Genomic DNA, 17,663 nt, shown 5'->3' on the forward strand with positions numbered 1-17,663 from the left:
CTCAGGTAAGAGAGAATGTTAATTACCTGCTGTGTAATCTTCCATTGTCTCCCTTAAAATAGTTCTATTTTCATTAATTAATGACTATTAAAGCAATCCAGAACCTAGGCCTAAATACTACCCAAATTCAGAAAATTCAGGGCATTCAGAACTAGATATGAATGCTACAGAAATTCACTATTCTTGATTTAGCTTGCTGCCATCAGGCACTGCAGAAAACAGGGCAACAACTCATTATACTCTTTTGAGAGCTCTTACACAGCTCAGGGAAAAGACTCGGCAGTATACACACACAAGTCAGAGATGGAGAAGACCCCCACCACATTACCCAGTCCTTCTTTTGGGGCCAATGTAAAAAATGTGCTCTCCAGCATGTTTGCTAGTTGTTTCTATTGCTTACTTTTAAAAGCCCCCAGAGACGGAGCTGCCCCACCTTCTCCCTGAGGGGCTGTTCCACCGTCCCATTCATTTGACTGTCAGGAAGGGCTTTTTACAGTCAAGTGCTATTTTGCTCTCAGAAGTGACTATATAAAAGAGAACCTTTTAATTTCACATACATATTCCCTGAGTATCAGAATTGCATCTATTTATTTCAGTGACTCAGACACACTTGTACTATTTCTATTCCTGTTACCTCTGCAGAACAAACACAGTTCAGAAGCAAGAAGTTGGCTTCTCTTCCCTATTGTATATGGCCAGTAGAGTTGGACTCTCAGTCTATGTACTTACAGTGGTGCAACTCCATAGATGAAAATAAAGCGGCCCAACTCTTCCTCAAAGCCTATTTCAAATGGTTGAGCCTCAATCACATGTGATAATATGTTTTTTAAAAAAAAAAGGAGGAGACTGCTCTGACTCAGATTGCAGAAGGAGTCTGCAGCACTGGTGTGAAGAAATAAGCAAGCACCCTTTTATTTTTAAACTGTACCCAGTAAGTACTAGTCATTAAAACGCAAGCACTTTACTGGAAGTACACTACAACTCCTGAGAATTTTTGTGCAATGAATTGTTTCAGCCATACTGAACAGTCACAGTACACTTTCAGACAAACCATAGTGTACAGTCCCTTCATTATGTCATTTTGGACCTACACAGTGACTCAGTCCAATTCTTCCCACACTACTTATCTTCTAAAGTTTACGCATGACCTTTAATTTTTTTCATCATGTTTTTGCAAGAAACAGAAACAATGAAGTAACTGGATAGTTCTCAGCAACTTAAAAAAGGTTGTGCTTTGAGTAGCAAATCTTATCTTTGAATTAACTTAAAATAAGGACACTCGGTTCTTCATAAATTAAATCGAAATGACCAGATTTCACGCAAGACAGATTTTGCGATCTGACCACAGGGGCGATGTATTTAGCTACGCCAGTACACCAGAACTGCCATAACCAGTGCTGTGAACGCTGCTCCTAGCTGTCCTGGGAAGCGGTTTCCCTCCTTCTCTCATTACAGAAACACCCCAACTTTTTGTTATTGTGGTCTGTAAGTAATACTTTTCATTCTCCCTTTCCCCCTTTTTCATGGATGACAGATTCAATTCAGTCAGACAAGATCTCAGACACTGCACAAAGGAAATGAGCTCATCTAGCATGCCTGGTGCCTCCCAATGTTTCAATCCACTGAAGGAGTTATAAATAAAATCTCCACAGGATAAGAACATAGGTGCAGGAGGAAAAAGGAAGGGTGTTAAAAGAATGCTGAACAAAAAATCAGGACAAATGATGAGTGAGACTAAAGAAACGAAATCTGCAACGATTTTCCTTGTGGCTCTTTCTGCATATCTTTTTAAAAGTAACCCCCTCCCCAAGAGTTACTTACGTCTGTGGAGCTGGGGCTAGGCAGGGACACAGGCTGAACAGCTGCGGGAAAAGTAAATGTGGTCTCTGTCTTTTCATTTTCGGGGGAGTCAGGATAACTGGACAGAGGGGATGTGGGGGTCAAAGCCCCGAACCCCAGCACCGTGTTGTATTTAGGTGGACGACCTACATATTAACAACAGGGAACACAAAAAAAAAAAAAAAAAAAAAAAAAAAAAAAAAAAGGAAAAATGATCTTACATACCTTTGGCCAGTGGTCCTCATTGGCTAGCGTGAAAAAGGAAATGATGTAGCACAGAGAGGAAGTTAATATAAAAGTTACAAGTGGAAGGACAGAAGCAAAGATTTAAACATTTTTTAGAAATCTTTAAGTAGAATTTTGCAAGGAAAGAACATTTAAAAGATGTATTTCAGAAGGAAATAGAAATAAGCTCTGTAGAGGGACAAAGAATCACTCCCACAAAAGCAGCGTGGGGACACTTGCCACTCCTAGAAATGAGGCTATTCAGTTTTTAGGGAAAACATGTTGGCATCATAGCTAGAGAGTAGCTACAATAATTACTATCAAATCCTTTCTACTGTTATCCCACACCTCCCTATCTTTCTAGTGGCAGCATAAATCTACACAAAGGTTAAGTCCTTTATCAGAGGCCAACACTCACCAACTCTCTCCTTTTTTCCCCTTTTTTTCAACCCACTGACCCACAGATCAGCACTTTCTACCCTACTGGTACATTTTTTAAATTAGGCTACCTCAAAAACAGGTCCTGTTGTCTGACCTATAACACCAGCACTACCAGCAAAAGCGCAAAATGTGTTCACAACAATTTTGGTAAAATTATGTACACAAACCAAGACAGCAAAAAAACAGTATGTAACCACCATTTCTGCCTCCCTTCTCCAGGGTAATTTACAGATATGTAAACATAACGGAGTTAGGATCTAGGAATAATTCCCCAGATCTTATGTTTACAGATTGTCAGTCTATACCTATTAACATGCTAAACCTTGCATTTAAGGTCTGGATATGTTCCAGAACTAAGTATGTCCTTGGAAATGGATTTCTGATAGTGATGTCCATGGCTGAAATTTCTGACATGCTCAGCACCATCTAGAATTAAACTAAAGCTCTCAAGGGCACATGCTTGCACAAGCTTTTCACCTAATATATTGCTATACTAAATCACAAAACAAATGTATACATCCAAATCTTTTGTCAACTGAAAATGTGTGCTACTAATTTGGTGCTGATGCAAGGTACAGGCTCACAACGGGGTGTGAGGAAAAAAAAGAAAGTATAATAGCAGTCAGTGTGCAAAAACAGGCTAAGAGAGTATCAAGTACAAAAGCATGCCATCATTTTCATTGATACAGTAATTGTTCACAATGAGTTATAAAATAGAATTAAGAAATCATTACTAGAAGAAGGAACATTTACTTATCCACAGAGTAAATGCAAAACTCTCTCTCTATAAAATCTACATAATATAATTTTAAAAAATACATTTAATGTTATTAGAGGATGGCAGTAGAGACTGATGTCTTTTATTTAGAAACAGCATAGCTGCAGAAGTGTCAGCTTTGCCACATTGCCTGCTGGACTGAAGAGGTGTATCAAGGAGAGCACATATCAAATGAATATTTGACCTTGCAGTCAAAAAACAAAGATAATGGAACTGGTCAGTGCTAGGTAGGACTGTGGGTTTTTTAATCTGATTGATTACTTTTTTTAGACAACAAACTCAGGAGTAGAGAAGGTATTATGAGTCTTTAAGGACTGCAGAAAATCATCAAAAATCAGGGAAAGATTGTCATATACGTGTGGTTGATGCCGTGCACAGAAAATGGTATCACATTCTCTCCTATGCTGTTCTGACTCATCAGTTTCACCATAATCTAAGTCTTAAAATTTCACCTGTTCTACAGAACAATACCGCACACCTATATGAAAGATCATCTTTCATTTTAGGACAAGTGGCACTCTGGTTGCAGAAAAGTGCTCAGTATGAGCATGATAGCCTTTCTTGCTCAAGATAACTTCTTTTGAAGGACCCATCTCTACTCCCAGTGGGGAACAAGGCTTTTGTCACACTAAGTTTCCTCTCCTATTCAGGGCACGACACTTTTTCCATAACCACCTTCCTCTTGACAGTAACAATACAATTTAGTTATTAACAAGAGGATCTTGACAGCAGCTTTATACCACTAAATGGTGTTCAAACACCTCACCTTTCACTTTGCTCTATCTATTGTGGTTTTTTCTTTTTTTTGGAGAATGAAACTGAAATGAAACATTGAGCTGCCTAATAAAACCTGCTAGGCTAATCCCTAGAAGTCATGATCTTTGTCTACCATAGAAATTTACTGGACAAATGAAGTTCTGTAGAGTCCTTCTTTGTTTTGCTCTTCAAATCAACAAGGGGACTGCAAATGCAAGATGCAGGAAGAGGCATACAGCAGGGAGACAGGTCTAAGTATACCTCACCTCTTTTACGTGTCCCGGGATGCATTGTGCTGTTCAGGTACGTGACTGCACTCTTCTTGCGCTGCAGGGAAGAATATAACAATTTTTGTTGGCTAACATTTTTCGCACAGTAGTACTAAGTGAAATTACTGGCTGTTCTGTTTTCTGAAGCACAGCTTCAGAAAGGTTAGCTTTTTTACACTACTTCTGACATCTGGACTGCTTGAGGCTGATACACAAGCCGACCTAATGGTACACACGCTGCCATTTAACGTCAACTTTACATAGGAAAAGGCAGAAGAAGACGCAAGTATTACAAGAACATCCCAATGTATTTGCTATTCAAAAATCTGAGGGTCCTATTATTGCAATGGCCTTTTGAATTATAAATGTAGTTTAGACTACAGCTTATCTCAGCTTAGAACTGAGATAGTTTAGGAGGCAGCAACATGACAGAAAGAGACACAAGCTCAGAATGAAAATACCAGCTTCCCCCAGCAAAAAATTAATACCTCAGGCTCAAAAACGGCTCCACTGTACACTGGATTTGCTGTTGTTCTTCTTTTCCTCTCTTGTCGCTTACTTTGGATTTCTTATAAAACAAAGAATTCAGGTTAAAAAACAATGGGTCTCAGAAATTACATAAAGTCCTCAGAATTCAGTTTGCATGTGAGGAGAGCTGTGAAGATTTCTACAGAACACCAGTCATGCTGAATATAGGCAACTTTGTTATACTTATTTCTGAAAGTTTGAAAACTAAGAGCTGACAAGGAATACAAATACAGTGCTCAACTAACTAATGAAATGACTGCATCTTCTCGCTAAGTACTCCACGACTAAGACATTTTAAACTCACAGTCAGTGTATTGGGATCTAAAACAAAAAGCCTCTGGTAACCTTGTTGATACTTAAAAATAAATACGGTACAGAAATATGCAAGCTATTGAAATGTTAGGCTGCATTTCACTGTATAGGATTAAGGAGTTTAAATTATAAAATAATTTATAATCTATTAACTCATTCACTACAGATTACAGTCCCATGAAATCATGAAATAAATGAAAAATTCAGATGTGAGTTACAGTAAAATCATCCATGGTGTAACTTTGCAGATACAGGAGTTGTGCAGAAAGCAATGGGATTGTCACAAATGTCTTTCCTACCATCAGAGCATACACTTTCTTCCCAATCACTGATCTTAGCTGCATAAGCAGCCACTTTGTTTCAATGTAGTAAGAGGAATAAAAAAGTATGCACAACAAGCTAAGTTAGATCAAGAGTACAAGCATCCCAAATGTACTTTTGTGCAAGAAAATACTGCATTTAATACAGAAATACTTTGGACCCGTACTTCCAATTCAGAATGGCCATGAAACAGGGAGCTCAAGCACCCACTTAAGACATTTTTCCTACCTTCCAGATGGTCATGAGTAACTAGTCCCAGAGACACCATGAAGGCAAGTTTCTGTGAGGGGGGAGAAAAAAAGATCATGACAATTCCAACTGTTAGGATGAGCTATGTCACTTAGGCCCTTTAAAGTCAGTTGACAGGTAACTAAGCAACAAAAATGTTATTTTATATAAAACAAAGATTCGTTTGTTTTACGAATACGTTGCTTCTATAAATCACTTTTCATTCATATATGTCAAACTGCTTTACAGAGGATAGACAATAGTCCTATTTTCTAGATGTGAACCTAGGCTGAGATACAGGGAAATGCCAATTGCTCATGATCACAGAGTTGGCAGAGTTTCTTTACTTCCAGTTTCTTTACTTCCAGTCCAGCACTGAACCGACTATGTGATTGGCTCTTAGTAAATACCAACACAGCTCAATTGCCAGCAAAATATTGCTAGTAGAAGATCATTCTCCATATATTGCGAACAACAAGGAGCAACTCTGGTTTACATTTGCCATTCACTATGGGCTATAGCTTCCTTAAAGGATTCTAATTCTAATGCAGGAAGTGCACAGACACGTAAAAATCAGAATTGTACTGACAAAAGTTAATGCTCACACAGTAGCTAGTTTGAATCCATCTATGTAGTAGAGCATTTAGCTGCAATCAGTTCCAAAGCTGTGCTTTGGCTTTAAGAAATAGCCATTCCAGCCACTCCTTCCCCCCAAAACCAACTGGACCTAAACTGGAATAAAACCTGGGCTGAATGTGAACATACATGACTCTTTCCATCCTGCTCACCAGAGCAGAAATATTTTACAAAGCAAACTAAAGACATTTCTCCAGCATTAAAAATTACTCCAGAGGTCTAAAACCTCAAAGGAATGGAAATCAACACTGTAATCTAAGCCTCCTGGTTGAAGGAAGTACCAGAGGGAAATTATGATCTTCTAACTTACAAAAGACTCAGAAGTCAAATGCACTCCAGGACTGAAAAATGCAACGCATTATATTTATTTAGATTTCTTATTCTGTAGCCTTATCATCTACTGCTGTCCAACAGGAATGTATGGAATGTTGAAGTCAAGGAGTCTTGAGGGAACAGAGGGGGGAAAATGTTTTCTGAAGGACAGAGTGTTTCCTTTTTTTCTTAAAAGAAAGCTCTGGGTGTGTTTTGATACCTGTGGATTTTCTTCTCGTTTTGGCTTCGGTGCAGCAGGTGGAGTAACTGTACGACTTTCTGTTTGCTTCTCTTCTGCTTCCACATGTGGTTTAATAGTCTGAAAAGAAACAGCGTTTCTCTCATTCAGTGATAAGAATGACTTTTTTTATTTTGACTAATAAAGCAGAACAAATATTTTCGCAGATACAGGAGAAAAAGTTTAAAGCTGGCAGTGTACTAACAAAGACTTAACTGAGGAATCTGACGCAAGAGGAATGTTAAATAAAGTGTTTTCCTTTAACAAAGGTTGAAACAGCCTTACCACCATTCCCTTAACCCACGCAGCCAGGCAAGTAATAAAAGTAATCTTAAGAGTTAACTCCATTACAGAAATCACTATACGGTATGGGAAAACTAACAGACACTTTAAGAAAAAGCATCCCATGGAGGACTTCCAGGTAGAAACCATTCTGCACAGCACATGCATTTTGTACTTCTCACTCCTCAGTCTTCATATTTCATAGAATTATGAATGGCTCAAAAACTGTCTCTCTGACTCCTACGATCTCAGATGTTTCTAAAGCTTTTTTCTCTTCTGAAGTCATAATCTTCTGCAATGGTATCACAGACCCTGCATGACAATCCTCAGCCCATGGCAGAGCTGCTGAGGCTACAAAATGAGTGCGGTAAGCTACAGAGAGACAAACTTTTCCCCTTTATGATATGGAGAAAATATACAGAAAAATTCTTCTGTATGTTTTTCAACAGTTGAATTGCCAGTAATTATTTGAAGAGCAAATGAATATTGCTCACATCAAAAGGAAGAGGCATCGAAAGTATAGTATTGTAGAAGTACAACCTCAAATCATAAGAAAAGGGCATGCATTGCTGAACAAGCTGTGGAACAGCCTTGAGGTATGCAAGAACCTACTCATGAGAATTCATAAGCAGAACTGAGCATGAGCATATCTTTCATGCACATGATTTTCACAGTCTCCATAGGTGACTTCAAAAGCAGAAGGTAACTTCAAGGCATATTAGTCTATGAAAGTGTTATAAATGAAATATATACTACTATTATTTATATAAATTACAGAACTATTATATGTTATAGATAATGTATTATATAGTATACAATATTATACTAACATATAATATATGAAAGAGTTAAAAGTGGAACAGAAGATTGCTTTGCTTGAACTGAACGGCAAGGACTCTCAGTTGCAATCCACACTGACTAAAGCCATGTTTTATTTTATAAGTCTTTTCTGGAGAGAGACTTTAAAACTGAACATCTAAATTCTCTGTTTCTGAGGGTCTCTTTTCCACTCCATCAATCCAATTTAGTCACGGGGAACTATCAGTCTTCAGAAGCTGAGTGAAACTATTTTGCCTCCAATCACAAGACTGCAAGATCAAGGAAGAAATGGCTACATTTATCATATTAAATACCCCTACGATTTTGTGTAATTTTTGCCTTTCTCGTAGCCACCCTTTGAAAAACAGAAACACAGAAAATATTTTTCCACTGTTTCTTAAAGGCTTGATATGCACATGGACTTCAGTTTGTACTTGGTCTCCAAAATACTAGTACAGCCCTGCAATGTAGCTAGCTTATAAACTACTGAAGTTAAGACAGTAGGGGGAGCATAAAAACACTGAAGCATGAGAAAAATATTCCAATGGGCCGTATTAAAGAAAATGTTAACTTCTGCCCCAAGAGTTGCAAGTCATTCCATAATTTGTACTGTTGTTGGAACATGAGTATCTCCAGTAGCCACTGAAAATTTCTCCATGGTTGTCATCCTCTCCAAACCGGCACAGTAAAGCAATAAACCCAGTAGGCTGCATTAGTAGACACTTTCTTATCTGTACCTGTTTTTCAACGTTTGGTTTGCTGATCTGTACAGTCTGAGGTCCAGCGAGCCTGGTACCCGGTGCTGCTATCACGATGCTGGTGAGCTGTGCCATAGGGAAAGTTTTGGCTATGGTTGCTGTCTGCCCATTAACTACACGAACAGGATGTATGGAGTTCTGAGAGTTGGGTAAAGAGGTGGGTGTGAACTTTGTTGTCAACATCACAGGCCTCTGAATAAGCTGAGGAGCTGCAAGCATTGGAGGAGGTGCTGGGGCAATAGGAATGTTATTTTGGGCAACCGGTTTAGGTCGAACCTACAAAAAAAAAAAAAAGAAAATAGAAAAAAAGAAAAGGAGAAATTTGTATATCAGTATTTCAGATGAACTTTTTTACTAAGTCTTTCAATTCAGCCTGTATAATCTGCAGAAGGTTGCTTGATTTTTTTATAGAATGTCATTTTTAGCATAGTGTCCTAAGTATGCTATGAAAAGGAAAAGCCACATTTTCAAACCCACTTGCATAAAACCCATCCATAACATTTGCATATGCAGTCACTGTCCCTGAAATGGTATTTGGATGCACAGACGTTTATATTGCATGTTTATTGCCAAGTGCCTTATCTGTATCTAAATCAACATATTGGTTTTGCCAGCCAAAAAAATCATGTAATATTTGCAGGCACAGCTGAGGCTCTCATGTTAAAAGTGTGTCTCAGGGCTTTATATTGAGCCTCCAAGAAATAATGAACAGTTGATTGTGCCCTGAAAGAAATAATTAAAATTTTCAGCAAATCCCTGTTACCTTTGTCAACTCTATATATTATTTGGACACCTGCACAACCAATCTTGCTAAGCAAAAAAATTGTCAAGATTATACATTAATCCCTCACTGAAAGTGCTAAAGGCTACAGGTAAATGCAGTCATTACTCTTTTCTTCTTTCACAAGAAAGAAAAGAGCCACAAGAATCTTCCAATCCTCCACCAGCAATACTTCCTTATTTCTTGCCCATTGTTAAGTTTGTATTTATCACATCATTACAGAGTACAGAAGTAGAATACATTACTCCGAAAATAAAGTCTTTTTCCTTATTTAATTTCTATTGTCCTATCCACCTTTAATACTCCATAATGCATTTTATCATGGAAAACAAGGTGACGTTCCAACATATCTCACCAGCCCCAAATCTTAATCAGATACCAGCCTATACTTTCATTTTTTCTTTTGTAAAAGATTTAGACTTTTATTCACAGCGCCACCTATTTCTTACAAATGAAATAGTTCCTCCAAGACGGTTTTTTAAATGAAGAGGCAATCTGTGTCTTTCCCAAACCATGAAAAAAAAGTAAACCACAAGTTTTATCGCTCAGCTGCAAACAGAGGTCACTCTCTGTTGCAGTACAGAAATACTCGGGAATAATCTAGAGACCACCTCGTTTTTCCTTTTTTGCTCATGAGCAGCAAACAATAATTAGAGCAATTTAAGGCCTTGGGTGATGCTCTGATTTTGCTGACACCTCTTCCACGGATTCATTTCATTCGATGCAAATAGGATCATGTATGATCATCATATGCGAATTTCATAATCACAGACTCATGCGGGTTGGGAGGCAGCTCAGGAGGTCTCTAATTTGACCTCCTGCTCAGAGCAGGGCCAACACTAAATGCAGACCAGGTTGCTCAGAGATTTGTCCAGACAGATTTTGTAAAACTCCAAGGATGGAGCTTCCACAACGTCTCTGGAAAGCCTCTTCCACTCCTAATTGTCCTCAAAGAGAAAATTGTTTCCTTATATGCAGTCTAAACCTTCCCTGTTCCAATTTATGATCATTGTCTATAATTCTCCTGCCAAGCACCTATGCCTCCACCTTTTTGTTGATTTCCTTGTTGATATTGGAAATAAGGCTGCTCTTAGGGTGCCCCCAAAACCTCTTCTCCAAACTGAACAAGCCCACATCCCTCCGTCTCCCCTTGCAGGTCACATATTCCTGCCCCCCAGCTATCTTAGTAGCCTTCCTCCCCTGGATTAATTCAAATTTATCAACTTCTTTCTGGTACCAGGGGGTCGAAAAGCGCATGCTGTATATCAGATCCAGTTTTATGATTGCTGAGGAAAGGTGGATAATCTCTTCCCTTAATCTACTGGCTGTGGCCCTGTTGGTACAGCCCAATATGCTGCTAGGCTGCTTTGCTGCCAGAACACACTACTGGTTTAGCTACTGTCAACCAAGACCTTTTAAGTAGTGCTGCTCCTCAGCCAGCCAGTCCCCAGCCTGTACCTGTGCAGGGGATTAGTCCATTCCAGGTGCAAGACTTTGCCTTTTTCCATGCTGAAGCTCAAGAGATTCCCGCTGGCCCGTTCCTCTATCCTGTCTAGGACCCTCTGAAAGTCAGCACTGCCCTCAAGAGTATTGACTGCACCCTCAAATCATCCACAAACCTGTTGAGGATGAATTGTCTCCTCCACCAGGTCACCAATAAAGACCGACAAAAATGATGTTCATGGAAAGTATCTCCTATCTATGCTATAACTAAGCTCCTTCTTCTATTGCTTGTTTTCTATACACTCACCTGTGGAAGAAAGTTTGGACGAGGAGTAAGTCTGGGAGGAGGGATGAACTGCGGCACTTTTATGGGCTGAGGCGTAGCCTGAACCTGCTGTAAGAACATAAGAGAGTTCAGTAAGAGGAAAATAGCTTTGAAGTTGTTAACCAAAATCAACATCCTGAATGTATTTGCAGACCTGATGTCTCCTGTTTTCCACTCTGTAAATAATTTTTCACAGTAACAGGTTCCTCATTAGAAATTTATTAAAGACTGAGCTAATCTTACTTTCCAGTTCCTACACACCTTGCTTCATAAATTGAAGGTATCTTTCCTTTTAGTTCAACTGTACTAACTACCGTGCTCTGCAATCTAAAACCATTTCATCTGAAGATAATGAAAACCTCTGTTTGTTTTAATAGTTAAAAATTGGCTTTACAGCAGACAGAAAATAATAACAGACTCAAGCTATATGAACCACTGTCCTTTCATATTGAATGGCATACAGAAGAATGGAAGAGGATCTCAGGCAAATAGAAAAGATCTGGAAGCTACAGCTCTTTTAGCAATATTAATGACACTATGAGGTGCTCCAAATGCACAACTTGAAATTTTCAAAAGTAGGCCATTTATTTGAAACAATTAAGATCTGATTTTAAGGCATCCTAAGTACTTCCCTGCCTAACTGACATCAGTTGGATGGCGCTGCCACATGAAAACCTCTGAATAGTGCTACTAGCTACCCTGAGTACTGGTGAAATTCTCTGAAATTAATGTCCATGTTAGTTTCCACCCTTCTGTACTTCTGTCCACCCACATAAGATTGCAATTTACTTCAAAAAGGTCTTGTATTGATTAATTAATGCTTGGGAAAATATTCTGAGATTTTTGATGAAATTTGCTACAGAAACATAAATCATGGACTATTATTAAAACAGAATCACCTCCCCAAACCTAAGTAAGTTATTCAGCAAAGAAATGAAGCATAGACACAAAGGACAGATGAGAGTGGTGCAAGGAATGACATGGGAAAAGAGGACAGTAGAAAAAACTTCACTCAAATAGTCTTCTCTATTCTGACTGCAAACATATGCCTCATTAGGAAGCAAAATTACTTCCATTTGCATTATTAAACTGTATTTTTCAATAAAGATAAATTCGATTTATGTTTAGTGAAGCCTTAACCTTTACTCCAGAAGTAAAATTTCCCTGTCATGATGCTATACAATGCCTGGTTTCCAGACCAAGAAGCCTATATAACCCAGTAGTAAAACTTCTTCTTTCTAGAAAGAAATGTTTCTTCTTTCATTTCTAGGTGGCTAACTGTTCTGGAAAAGACTGTGTGATGTAATCAAAGCACTTTCCAAAATATATGCTTAAGAACAAGCTCTGTACATGTGTATGAAGAAGTGGTGAGTGAAGACATGGTAGTGGGCAGAGTTAAGTGATGTGTCTAACACCAGAGACTTTATCACACAAAGGGAATGAGAGAGATCGACTCAAAAAAATCTAAGATGAAAACCCAAACTGATCAAATGAAGAAAGTCTGACACCTCCTTTACCAAAGAAAAGAGTAGCAATTCTGCAGAACACAGCCACATAGATTAGGTAGGGGCGAAACAATCACTACTTCCCCATGACTAACAATTACTAACAGGGGAAGCTTTACGCAGAGGTGATACAGTAATAACAACCCATGTAGACAGTAAATGCTTTTGTCTTAGACCATCATTTTAACAAGGTCAGCTAGTGAAGACTCACGACATGTCCCTACTACCTGAACGTGGTTTTTTTTTTTTTCCAATAGCCCTCTTGTAAACTAAACCCACACATATCTGCAGGGCAAACACATGAAACGCTTACCAAAGTTACTGTGTTTTTTGCCACTATTTGGACTGCCTCAGCTCCTGGCCCAGTGACCTTATTTGTTGTCTGGAGGTTGACTGGTGCATTCTGCGCATCAGTGCTGAGGACTGCTTTCTGATTGTTGTTGATAGCAGTAACCATGGCAATGGTAGGTCTCTGACCCACAACAGAGGCAGGCATGGTCGCAGTTGCTGCTTTCAAGACGAGAGGTAGTGTCTTAGTGGTGATCATAGAAGCTGTAGTTACAGTTTTCTAAGGGAAACAGAAAATACACTGTAAGAGACAGAGACACTTCATATCAGACAGGACATGGGTTGGTTAGTCAGAAACAATAGACAGTAAGAGAAAGAAAAGGCAGCACTGAGTCTATCTACCTGTTGTTCACACAAGCACATTATCTTATGCCTCTGAAAACTGGATAGCTAGAAAGGATTCTCATTTGGGGCACCTGTTGGGTCTATTTTAATCATCTGCAGCATTACAGATTGATTCAAAACAAATTCCTGAGAAAATTACAATCCAGTGTTAGTAGTTGCATACGCATTTTTGGATCTTTTAGTTTCATATGACTTCCAAATATGTACTGTCAATATCAAACCTATAAGGTGGAAGTTTATGAAACATACCAGCAAATTAGCTTCTCACCGATTAAAACTCAAATTTTCAAATGGAAACTTTATTTACAGAGATCCTCACAATCAGAGGAAGAGGGAAATAACATTCATAAATTGGTTTCTTTAAGAACAAAAACGAATTTTGATTTTGGGTATCCCAAATTTCAGTTTTAGCCATACATACAGTTATTTAGCCTTCAACTTTCTTTCCTAAGAGCATCAGTAGGGCTATCCTGAAGTTGTAGGAGCTGGCTGTTAGTCTGTCCAGCTACAGGCAATTAAGTTTAAGTTCTGTGGAATAGGGTGGTTTTGGAAGATATGTGTGACATCATGATTGCTCTCAGCCTGTTTTAAAGAGAGTGGTTTTGAATCACTTAATGCCAGCATTTACCTGAAATGCCTGAATACACTATGCCCACAAATTCCAAAGTTAAAACAACTATAATTTCATAGTTTTGTTTTAAAATGTACTGTCTTCTAAGATGTTAAGGGAAAGGGATAATTACAAATCTCATTCAAAAAGCAACAAGGCAAGAGAATCTCCATATAAAACCAGAACAAAATGTGCACAGAAAACTCATGACAAGTGACACTCAACAGAATGGCAAGTGAGCTTATTTCTTTTCTCTTTGGTGTAAAAAAATCCATTGTACCAATGGCACTGCATCTTCAAAACAGTTACTGGCATGATCAAGTGCTCCTAGTATGAAATAACCACCATTCCCTCCTGATGTCAGCGCTAGGCTCTACGACAGGAAAAAATGGAGAACCAGGCATCAGGCAGTCTTTTTCGTGTTCTGAACATGCCTCATTTAGACTGCTTGGTTTTAATCACACAAGACCTTTCTCTTCTTTCTAATAAAAAAATGTAAATATATTTCCAGTTGGATTCTTCAGTATTTTCACCAATATTATTTCCTTAAACAAAAATGCAGTTTACTTTCACACCTCTAATTCCATAATGCTTAAACTGTATCCCCTAACTGTTAATTACACACAAGTGTGAAAAAAATTCAAACACTGTATAATGCCAAATCAAAGGATAATTCATGTTTCAATTTTATACATTTATACAAAATCCAGACATAACTAACTTTTTCTTGTCGCAACATGAACAATTCCCTTAACTTTTTATCTGAGATTCAAGAGCTTCTTATTGAATCTCTCCGCTGCACCTTCTCCAAAGCGAGAGGCTCCATTCCCCTAATGCAGTAACATTATTCAAGCTTTTCCAATGAGATGTAACGTGCTATCATTTTCACAAGCATTACATTCATCCATAAACATTTTAAAGAAAAGCGTAATCAATCGTGTAATACAAGACTGTGACTCTTTCAAGGGGTTCTAGTAAGTCTGTAAGTACTAAGAGTACAGTTTCAGTCAGCAGATCACAGAGCTTGTATATCCCTGTTACTTTGCTGAGCATTAATTACCTTGGTTATTCTAAAAAGTTTTCAATGCACGAATTCATACTGAAGTGGCATTCATAGTAAGTCTGCGTTATTTTATATAATAACATTGCAATAATATGAACTTTTAGCAGGCTTGCCGCTTTACGAAAATTTAAAAAGCCCTTCTTACTCAACCATATTAAGTATATTAAAATGTCACTATTAAGGCAGCATATATACCTTGATTCCTAAATTGAATTACTCCGAAAACAACCATTGAAAGCATTCTCTTTACTGACACAGCCTTGAAAGATGTATTATTTACACAAGTAGGCACCAAAAAACTTTCTAGAAAGACAAAATATTTGACTTTTCTTTGCTGAAAGAGATTGAGGGGCAACAGGACAGAGGCACAACCTTAGATGCAAAATGTGTACAGAAGCAAGTAAGGTTACTTCAAAATCATACCAACACAAATAAAAATAGAGAAGTGTTAAGGATAAAAGCTGGCTTATTAATTCAAATGAGAGGATGACCTGCCTTTCAGTTTATAATTACTTTCTAAGTACAACTGTATCAATGATAGTCAGAAGGGTGTAGCAGTTTTTTGACTGTTTCACTAGAGGGCTCTTTAACTTTGAACAAAACCTCAATTTTTACAACCCAGGAGATGACCTGGAAGTTAATGCATGAATGCAAAGTGTGGAATTCAGAGAAACGCATGAATCTGCTTTTGCAGTCATGTTTCCTGACTGCAAACAGAGACCAGTGATACAGCAAATAGGGAGCCATTGTTTGCCTGTAAATATTTTAGGGCACAGTAATATTTACTTCTTTGTTCTGTTTTAACTTTGATATAGATGTTGCTGCTCAAAAATGCCTTTTCCTTAGTGAAGTTTGCTTAATTTCTTCAATAGTCTTTTATCAAAAATACAATTACCTAAGACTCTCAAACACGTTTTTAGACAGCATCCAAAACAACCTGTTGAGTTAATGAGAAAATTAACAGCCCAACCGTTTCCCCCACTTCTGTTTCCAGGAAAAGGGAAGACAAGAACCACCATCGGTCAAACCTATGGTTGTGATTCACTGCAACGTGCATAAAGTAAACTTCATGGGTGAATTCTGCCATCTGCCCATCCAGGTAAACGTGAACTGCTGAGATTGCATCAGTGGGGAAAAAAGACCTCACATACACCTCTTTTTACAAAACACCTCCCTGTGCTTCCTTGCTGTTTTATTAGCACACTTTGGGGATTCTAAATATTTGAACAGGAGAGACTTTGAATCAGCTTGGAATTCCCCCCTCAGTAAAAGCAGACCACTTTCTGTGGTGAGTTCTGGGATTATGTCTCTAATCCTATACTGTACTGAAATGCAATGTACCTTCCCAACAAAGACACTACTTTCTAAAATTCAAACTTTGCAATTACCATCGTATACTTTTAGACTAATCCTTGAAAACTCAGGTAAGTATTATTTGATACAAGTTACGTCTGTTTAAACAGAAGCACGCACAAACAAGAGGGAACTGTTTTCTTACATTTTGTTCACAGATACAGTGAGCACTCTGTTAGTCTTTTAAAAATAAATTATTTTAATCATACACCTCATACAGTGCATGTAAAGTCTTTACTGTTTCTTGAGACCTACTGGGTATGGACAATCATTCATGCATGGAAAAGACAGGTTTATTTGCTAAACTTTCATTTATTTTTAAGAAAGGTGATACTGCCACCCTTCTTTTCTGTGAGGTTATGATCTGACTTTTAAGCACTACATATTTTTTTTTTTAATTCAGATAGGAGGTTATTGCTGAAAAAAACCACAAGACCCGTATGTGCATATGCATAAAAGGAGAAATCCATATCGGTACCCTAACAGGCATAAGCGAAAGTTTGTAATTTTCTCTCTGCGCCTTTCTTTGTGGGTTTTTTTGCAGTGAACTTCACCTTCAGCAAGGAAAAGAATTATTGTAGAGATTTTTACCTGTGATCCAATCACGTTTGGAGAGGGTGCGGTAGACTGCTGTTGCTGTTGGTGGTGGTGTTGCTGTAGCTGTTGTAGTGGTTGCGGCTGTGGTGTCTGTAGTTTGTTTTCTGACTGTGCCAACGGCTGTATTTGAAACTTACTGTCTGGCTGTTCCTGCTTCACTATCAAATTCTTTCGAAGCTGTTCCACGACTCTTTTCTACCAGAAAAACAAAAACATAAACGGAAATGATGACAATTATTTAGATGCACATTTTGGAGAAGATAGTAACACCTAAAGTTACATTTATTTAATGTAAATAAAGAACTGCTCAGAAGCTTAGTGGGATTTCTCTTTTTGGAATTTTAAATATCGGTGTTATCTAATGGGCAGAGTGTCAAAATAGGCCACAGAGGAGTACTGCTGCCCAGCAGGGTGACCCTGCTGTCCTTGCAGAAATCCACCCATCCAAATTCAGCCTATTTACAAACCACTGCAAGACCTCGTTAACCTGTATTCACCTGAGACTTGTTAGCATTCAGATTCCAAAGTTTTTGACTCCTTCAAACATGCAC

The 17,663-nt window shown here is 38.2% G+C and overlaps 1 protein-coding gene across 1 annotated transcript in view; it reads right to left on the reverse strand.

Moving 5' to 3' along the window:
* PHF21A (PHD finger protein 21A) overlaps window positions 1–17,307 on the reverse strand; it is a gene marked incomplete at its 5' end in the record, with an annotated part of 27,202 nt that extends 9,895 nt beyond the window's left edge. Inside the window, 9 exons of the mRNA XM_009585196.1 lie at window positions 2,065–2,087; window positions 4,306–4,366; window positions 4,797–4,876; window positions 5,698–5,749; window positions 6,866–6,964; window positions 8,722–9,018; window positions 11,274–11,360; window positions 13,110–13,364; window positions 17,107–17,307. Of these exons, the coding sequence (XP_009583491.1) occupies window positions 2,065–2,087; window positions 4,306–4,366; window positions 4,797–4,876; window positions 5,698–5,749; window positions 6,866–6,964; window positions 8,722–9,018; window positions 11,274–11,360; window positions 13,110–13,364; window positions 17,107–17,307 (1,155 nt within the window). The remainder of the gene's footprint in view (window positions 1–2,064; window positions 2,088–4,305; window positions 4,367–4,796; window positions 4,877–5,697; window positions 5,750–6,865; window positions 6,965–8,721; window positions 9,019–11,273; window positions 11,361–13,109; window positions 13,365–17,106) is intronic.
* Between the last annotated feature and the right edge of the window lie 356 nt (window positions 17,308–17,663).

This window comes from Fulmarus glacialis, unplaced genomic scaffold (assembly GCF_000690835.1).
Source record: "Fulmarus glacialis isolate BGI_N327 unplaced genomic scaffold, ASM69083v1 scaffold27389, whole genome shotgun sequence".
NCBI lineage: Eukaryota > Metazoa > Chordata > Aves > Procellariiformes > Procellariidae > Fulmarus > Fulmarus glacialis.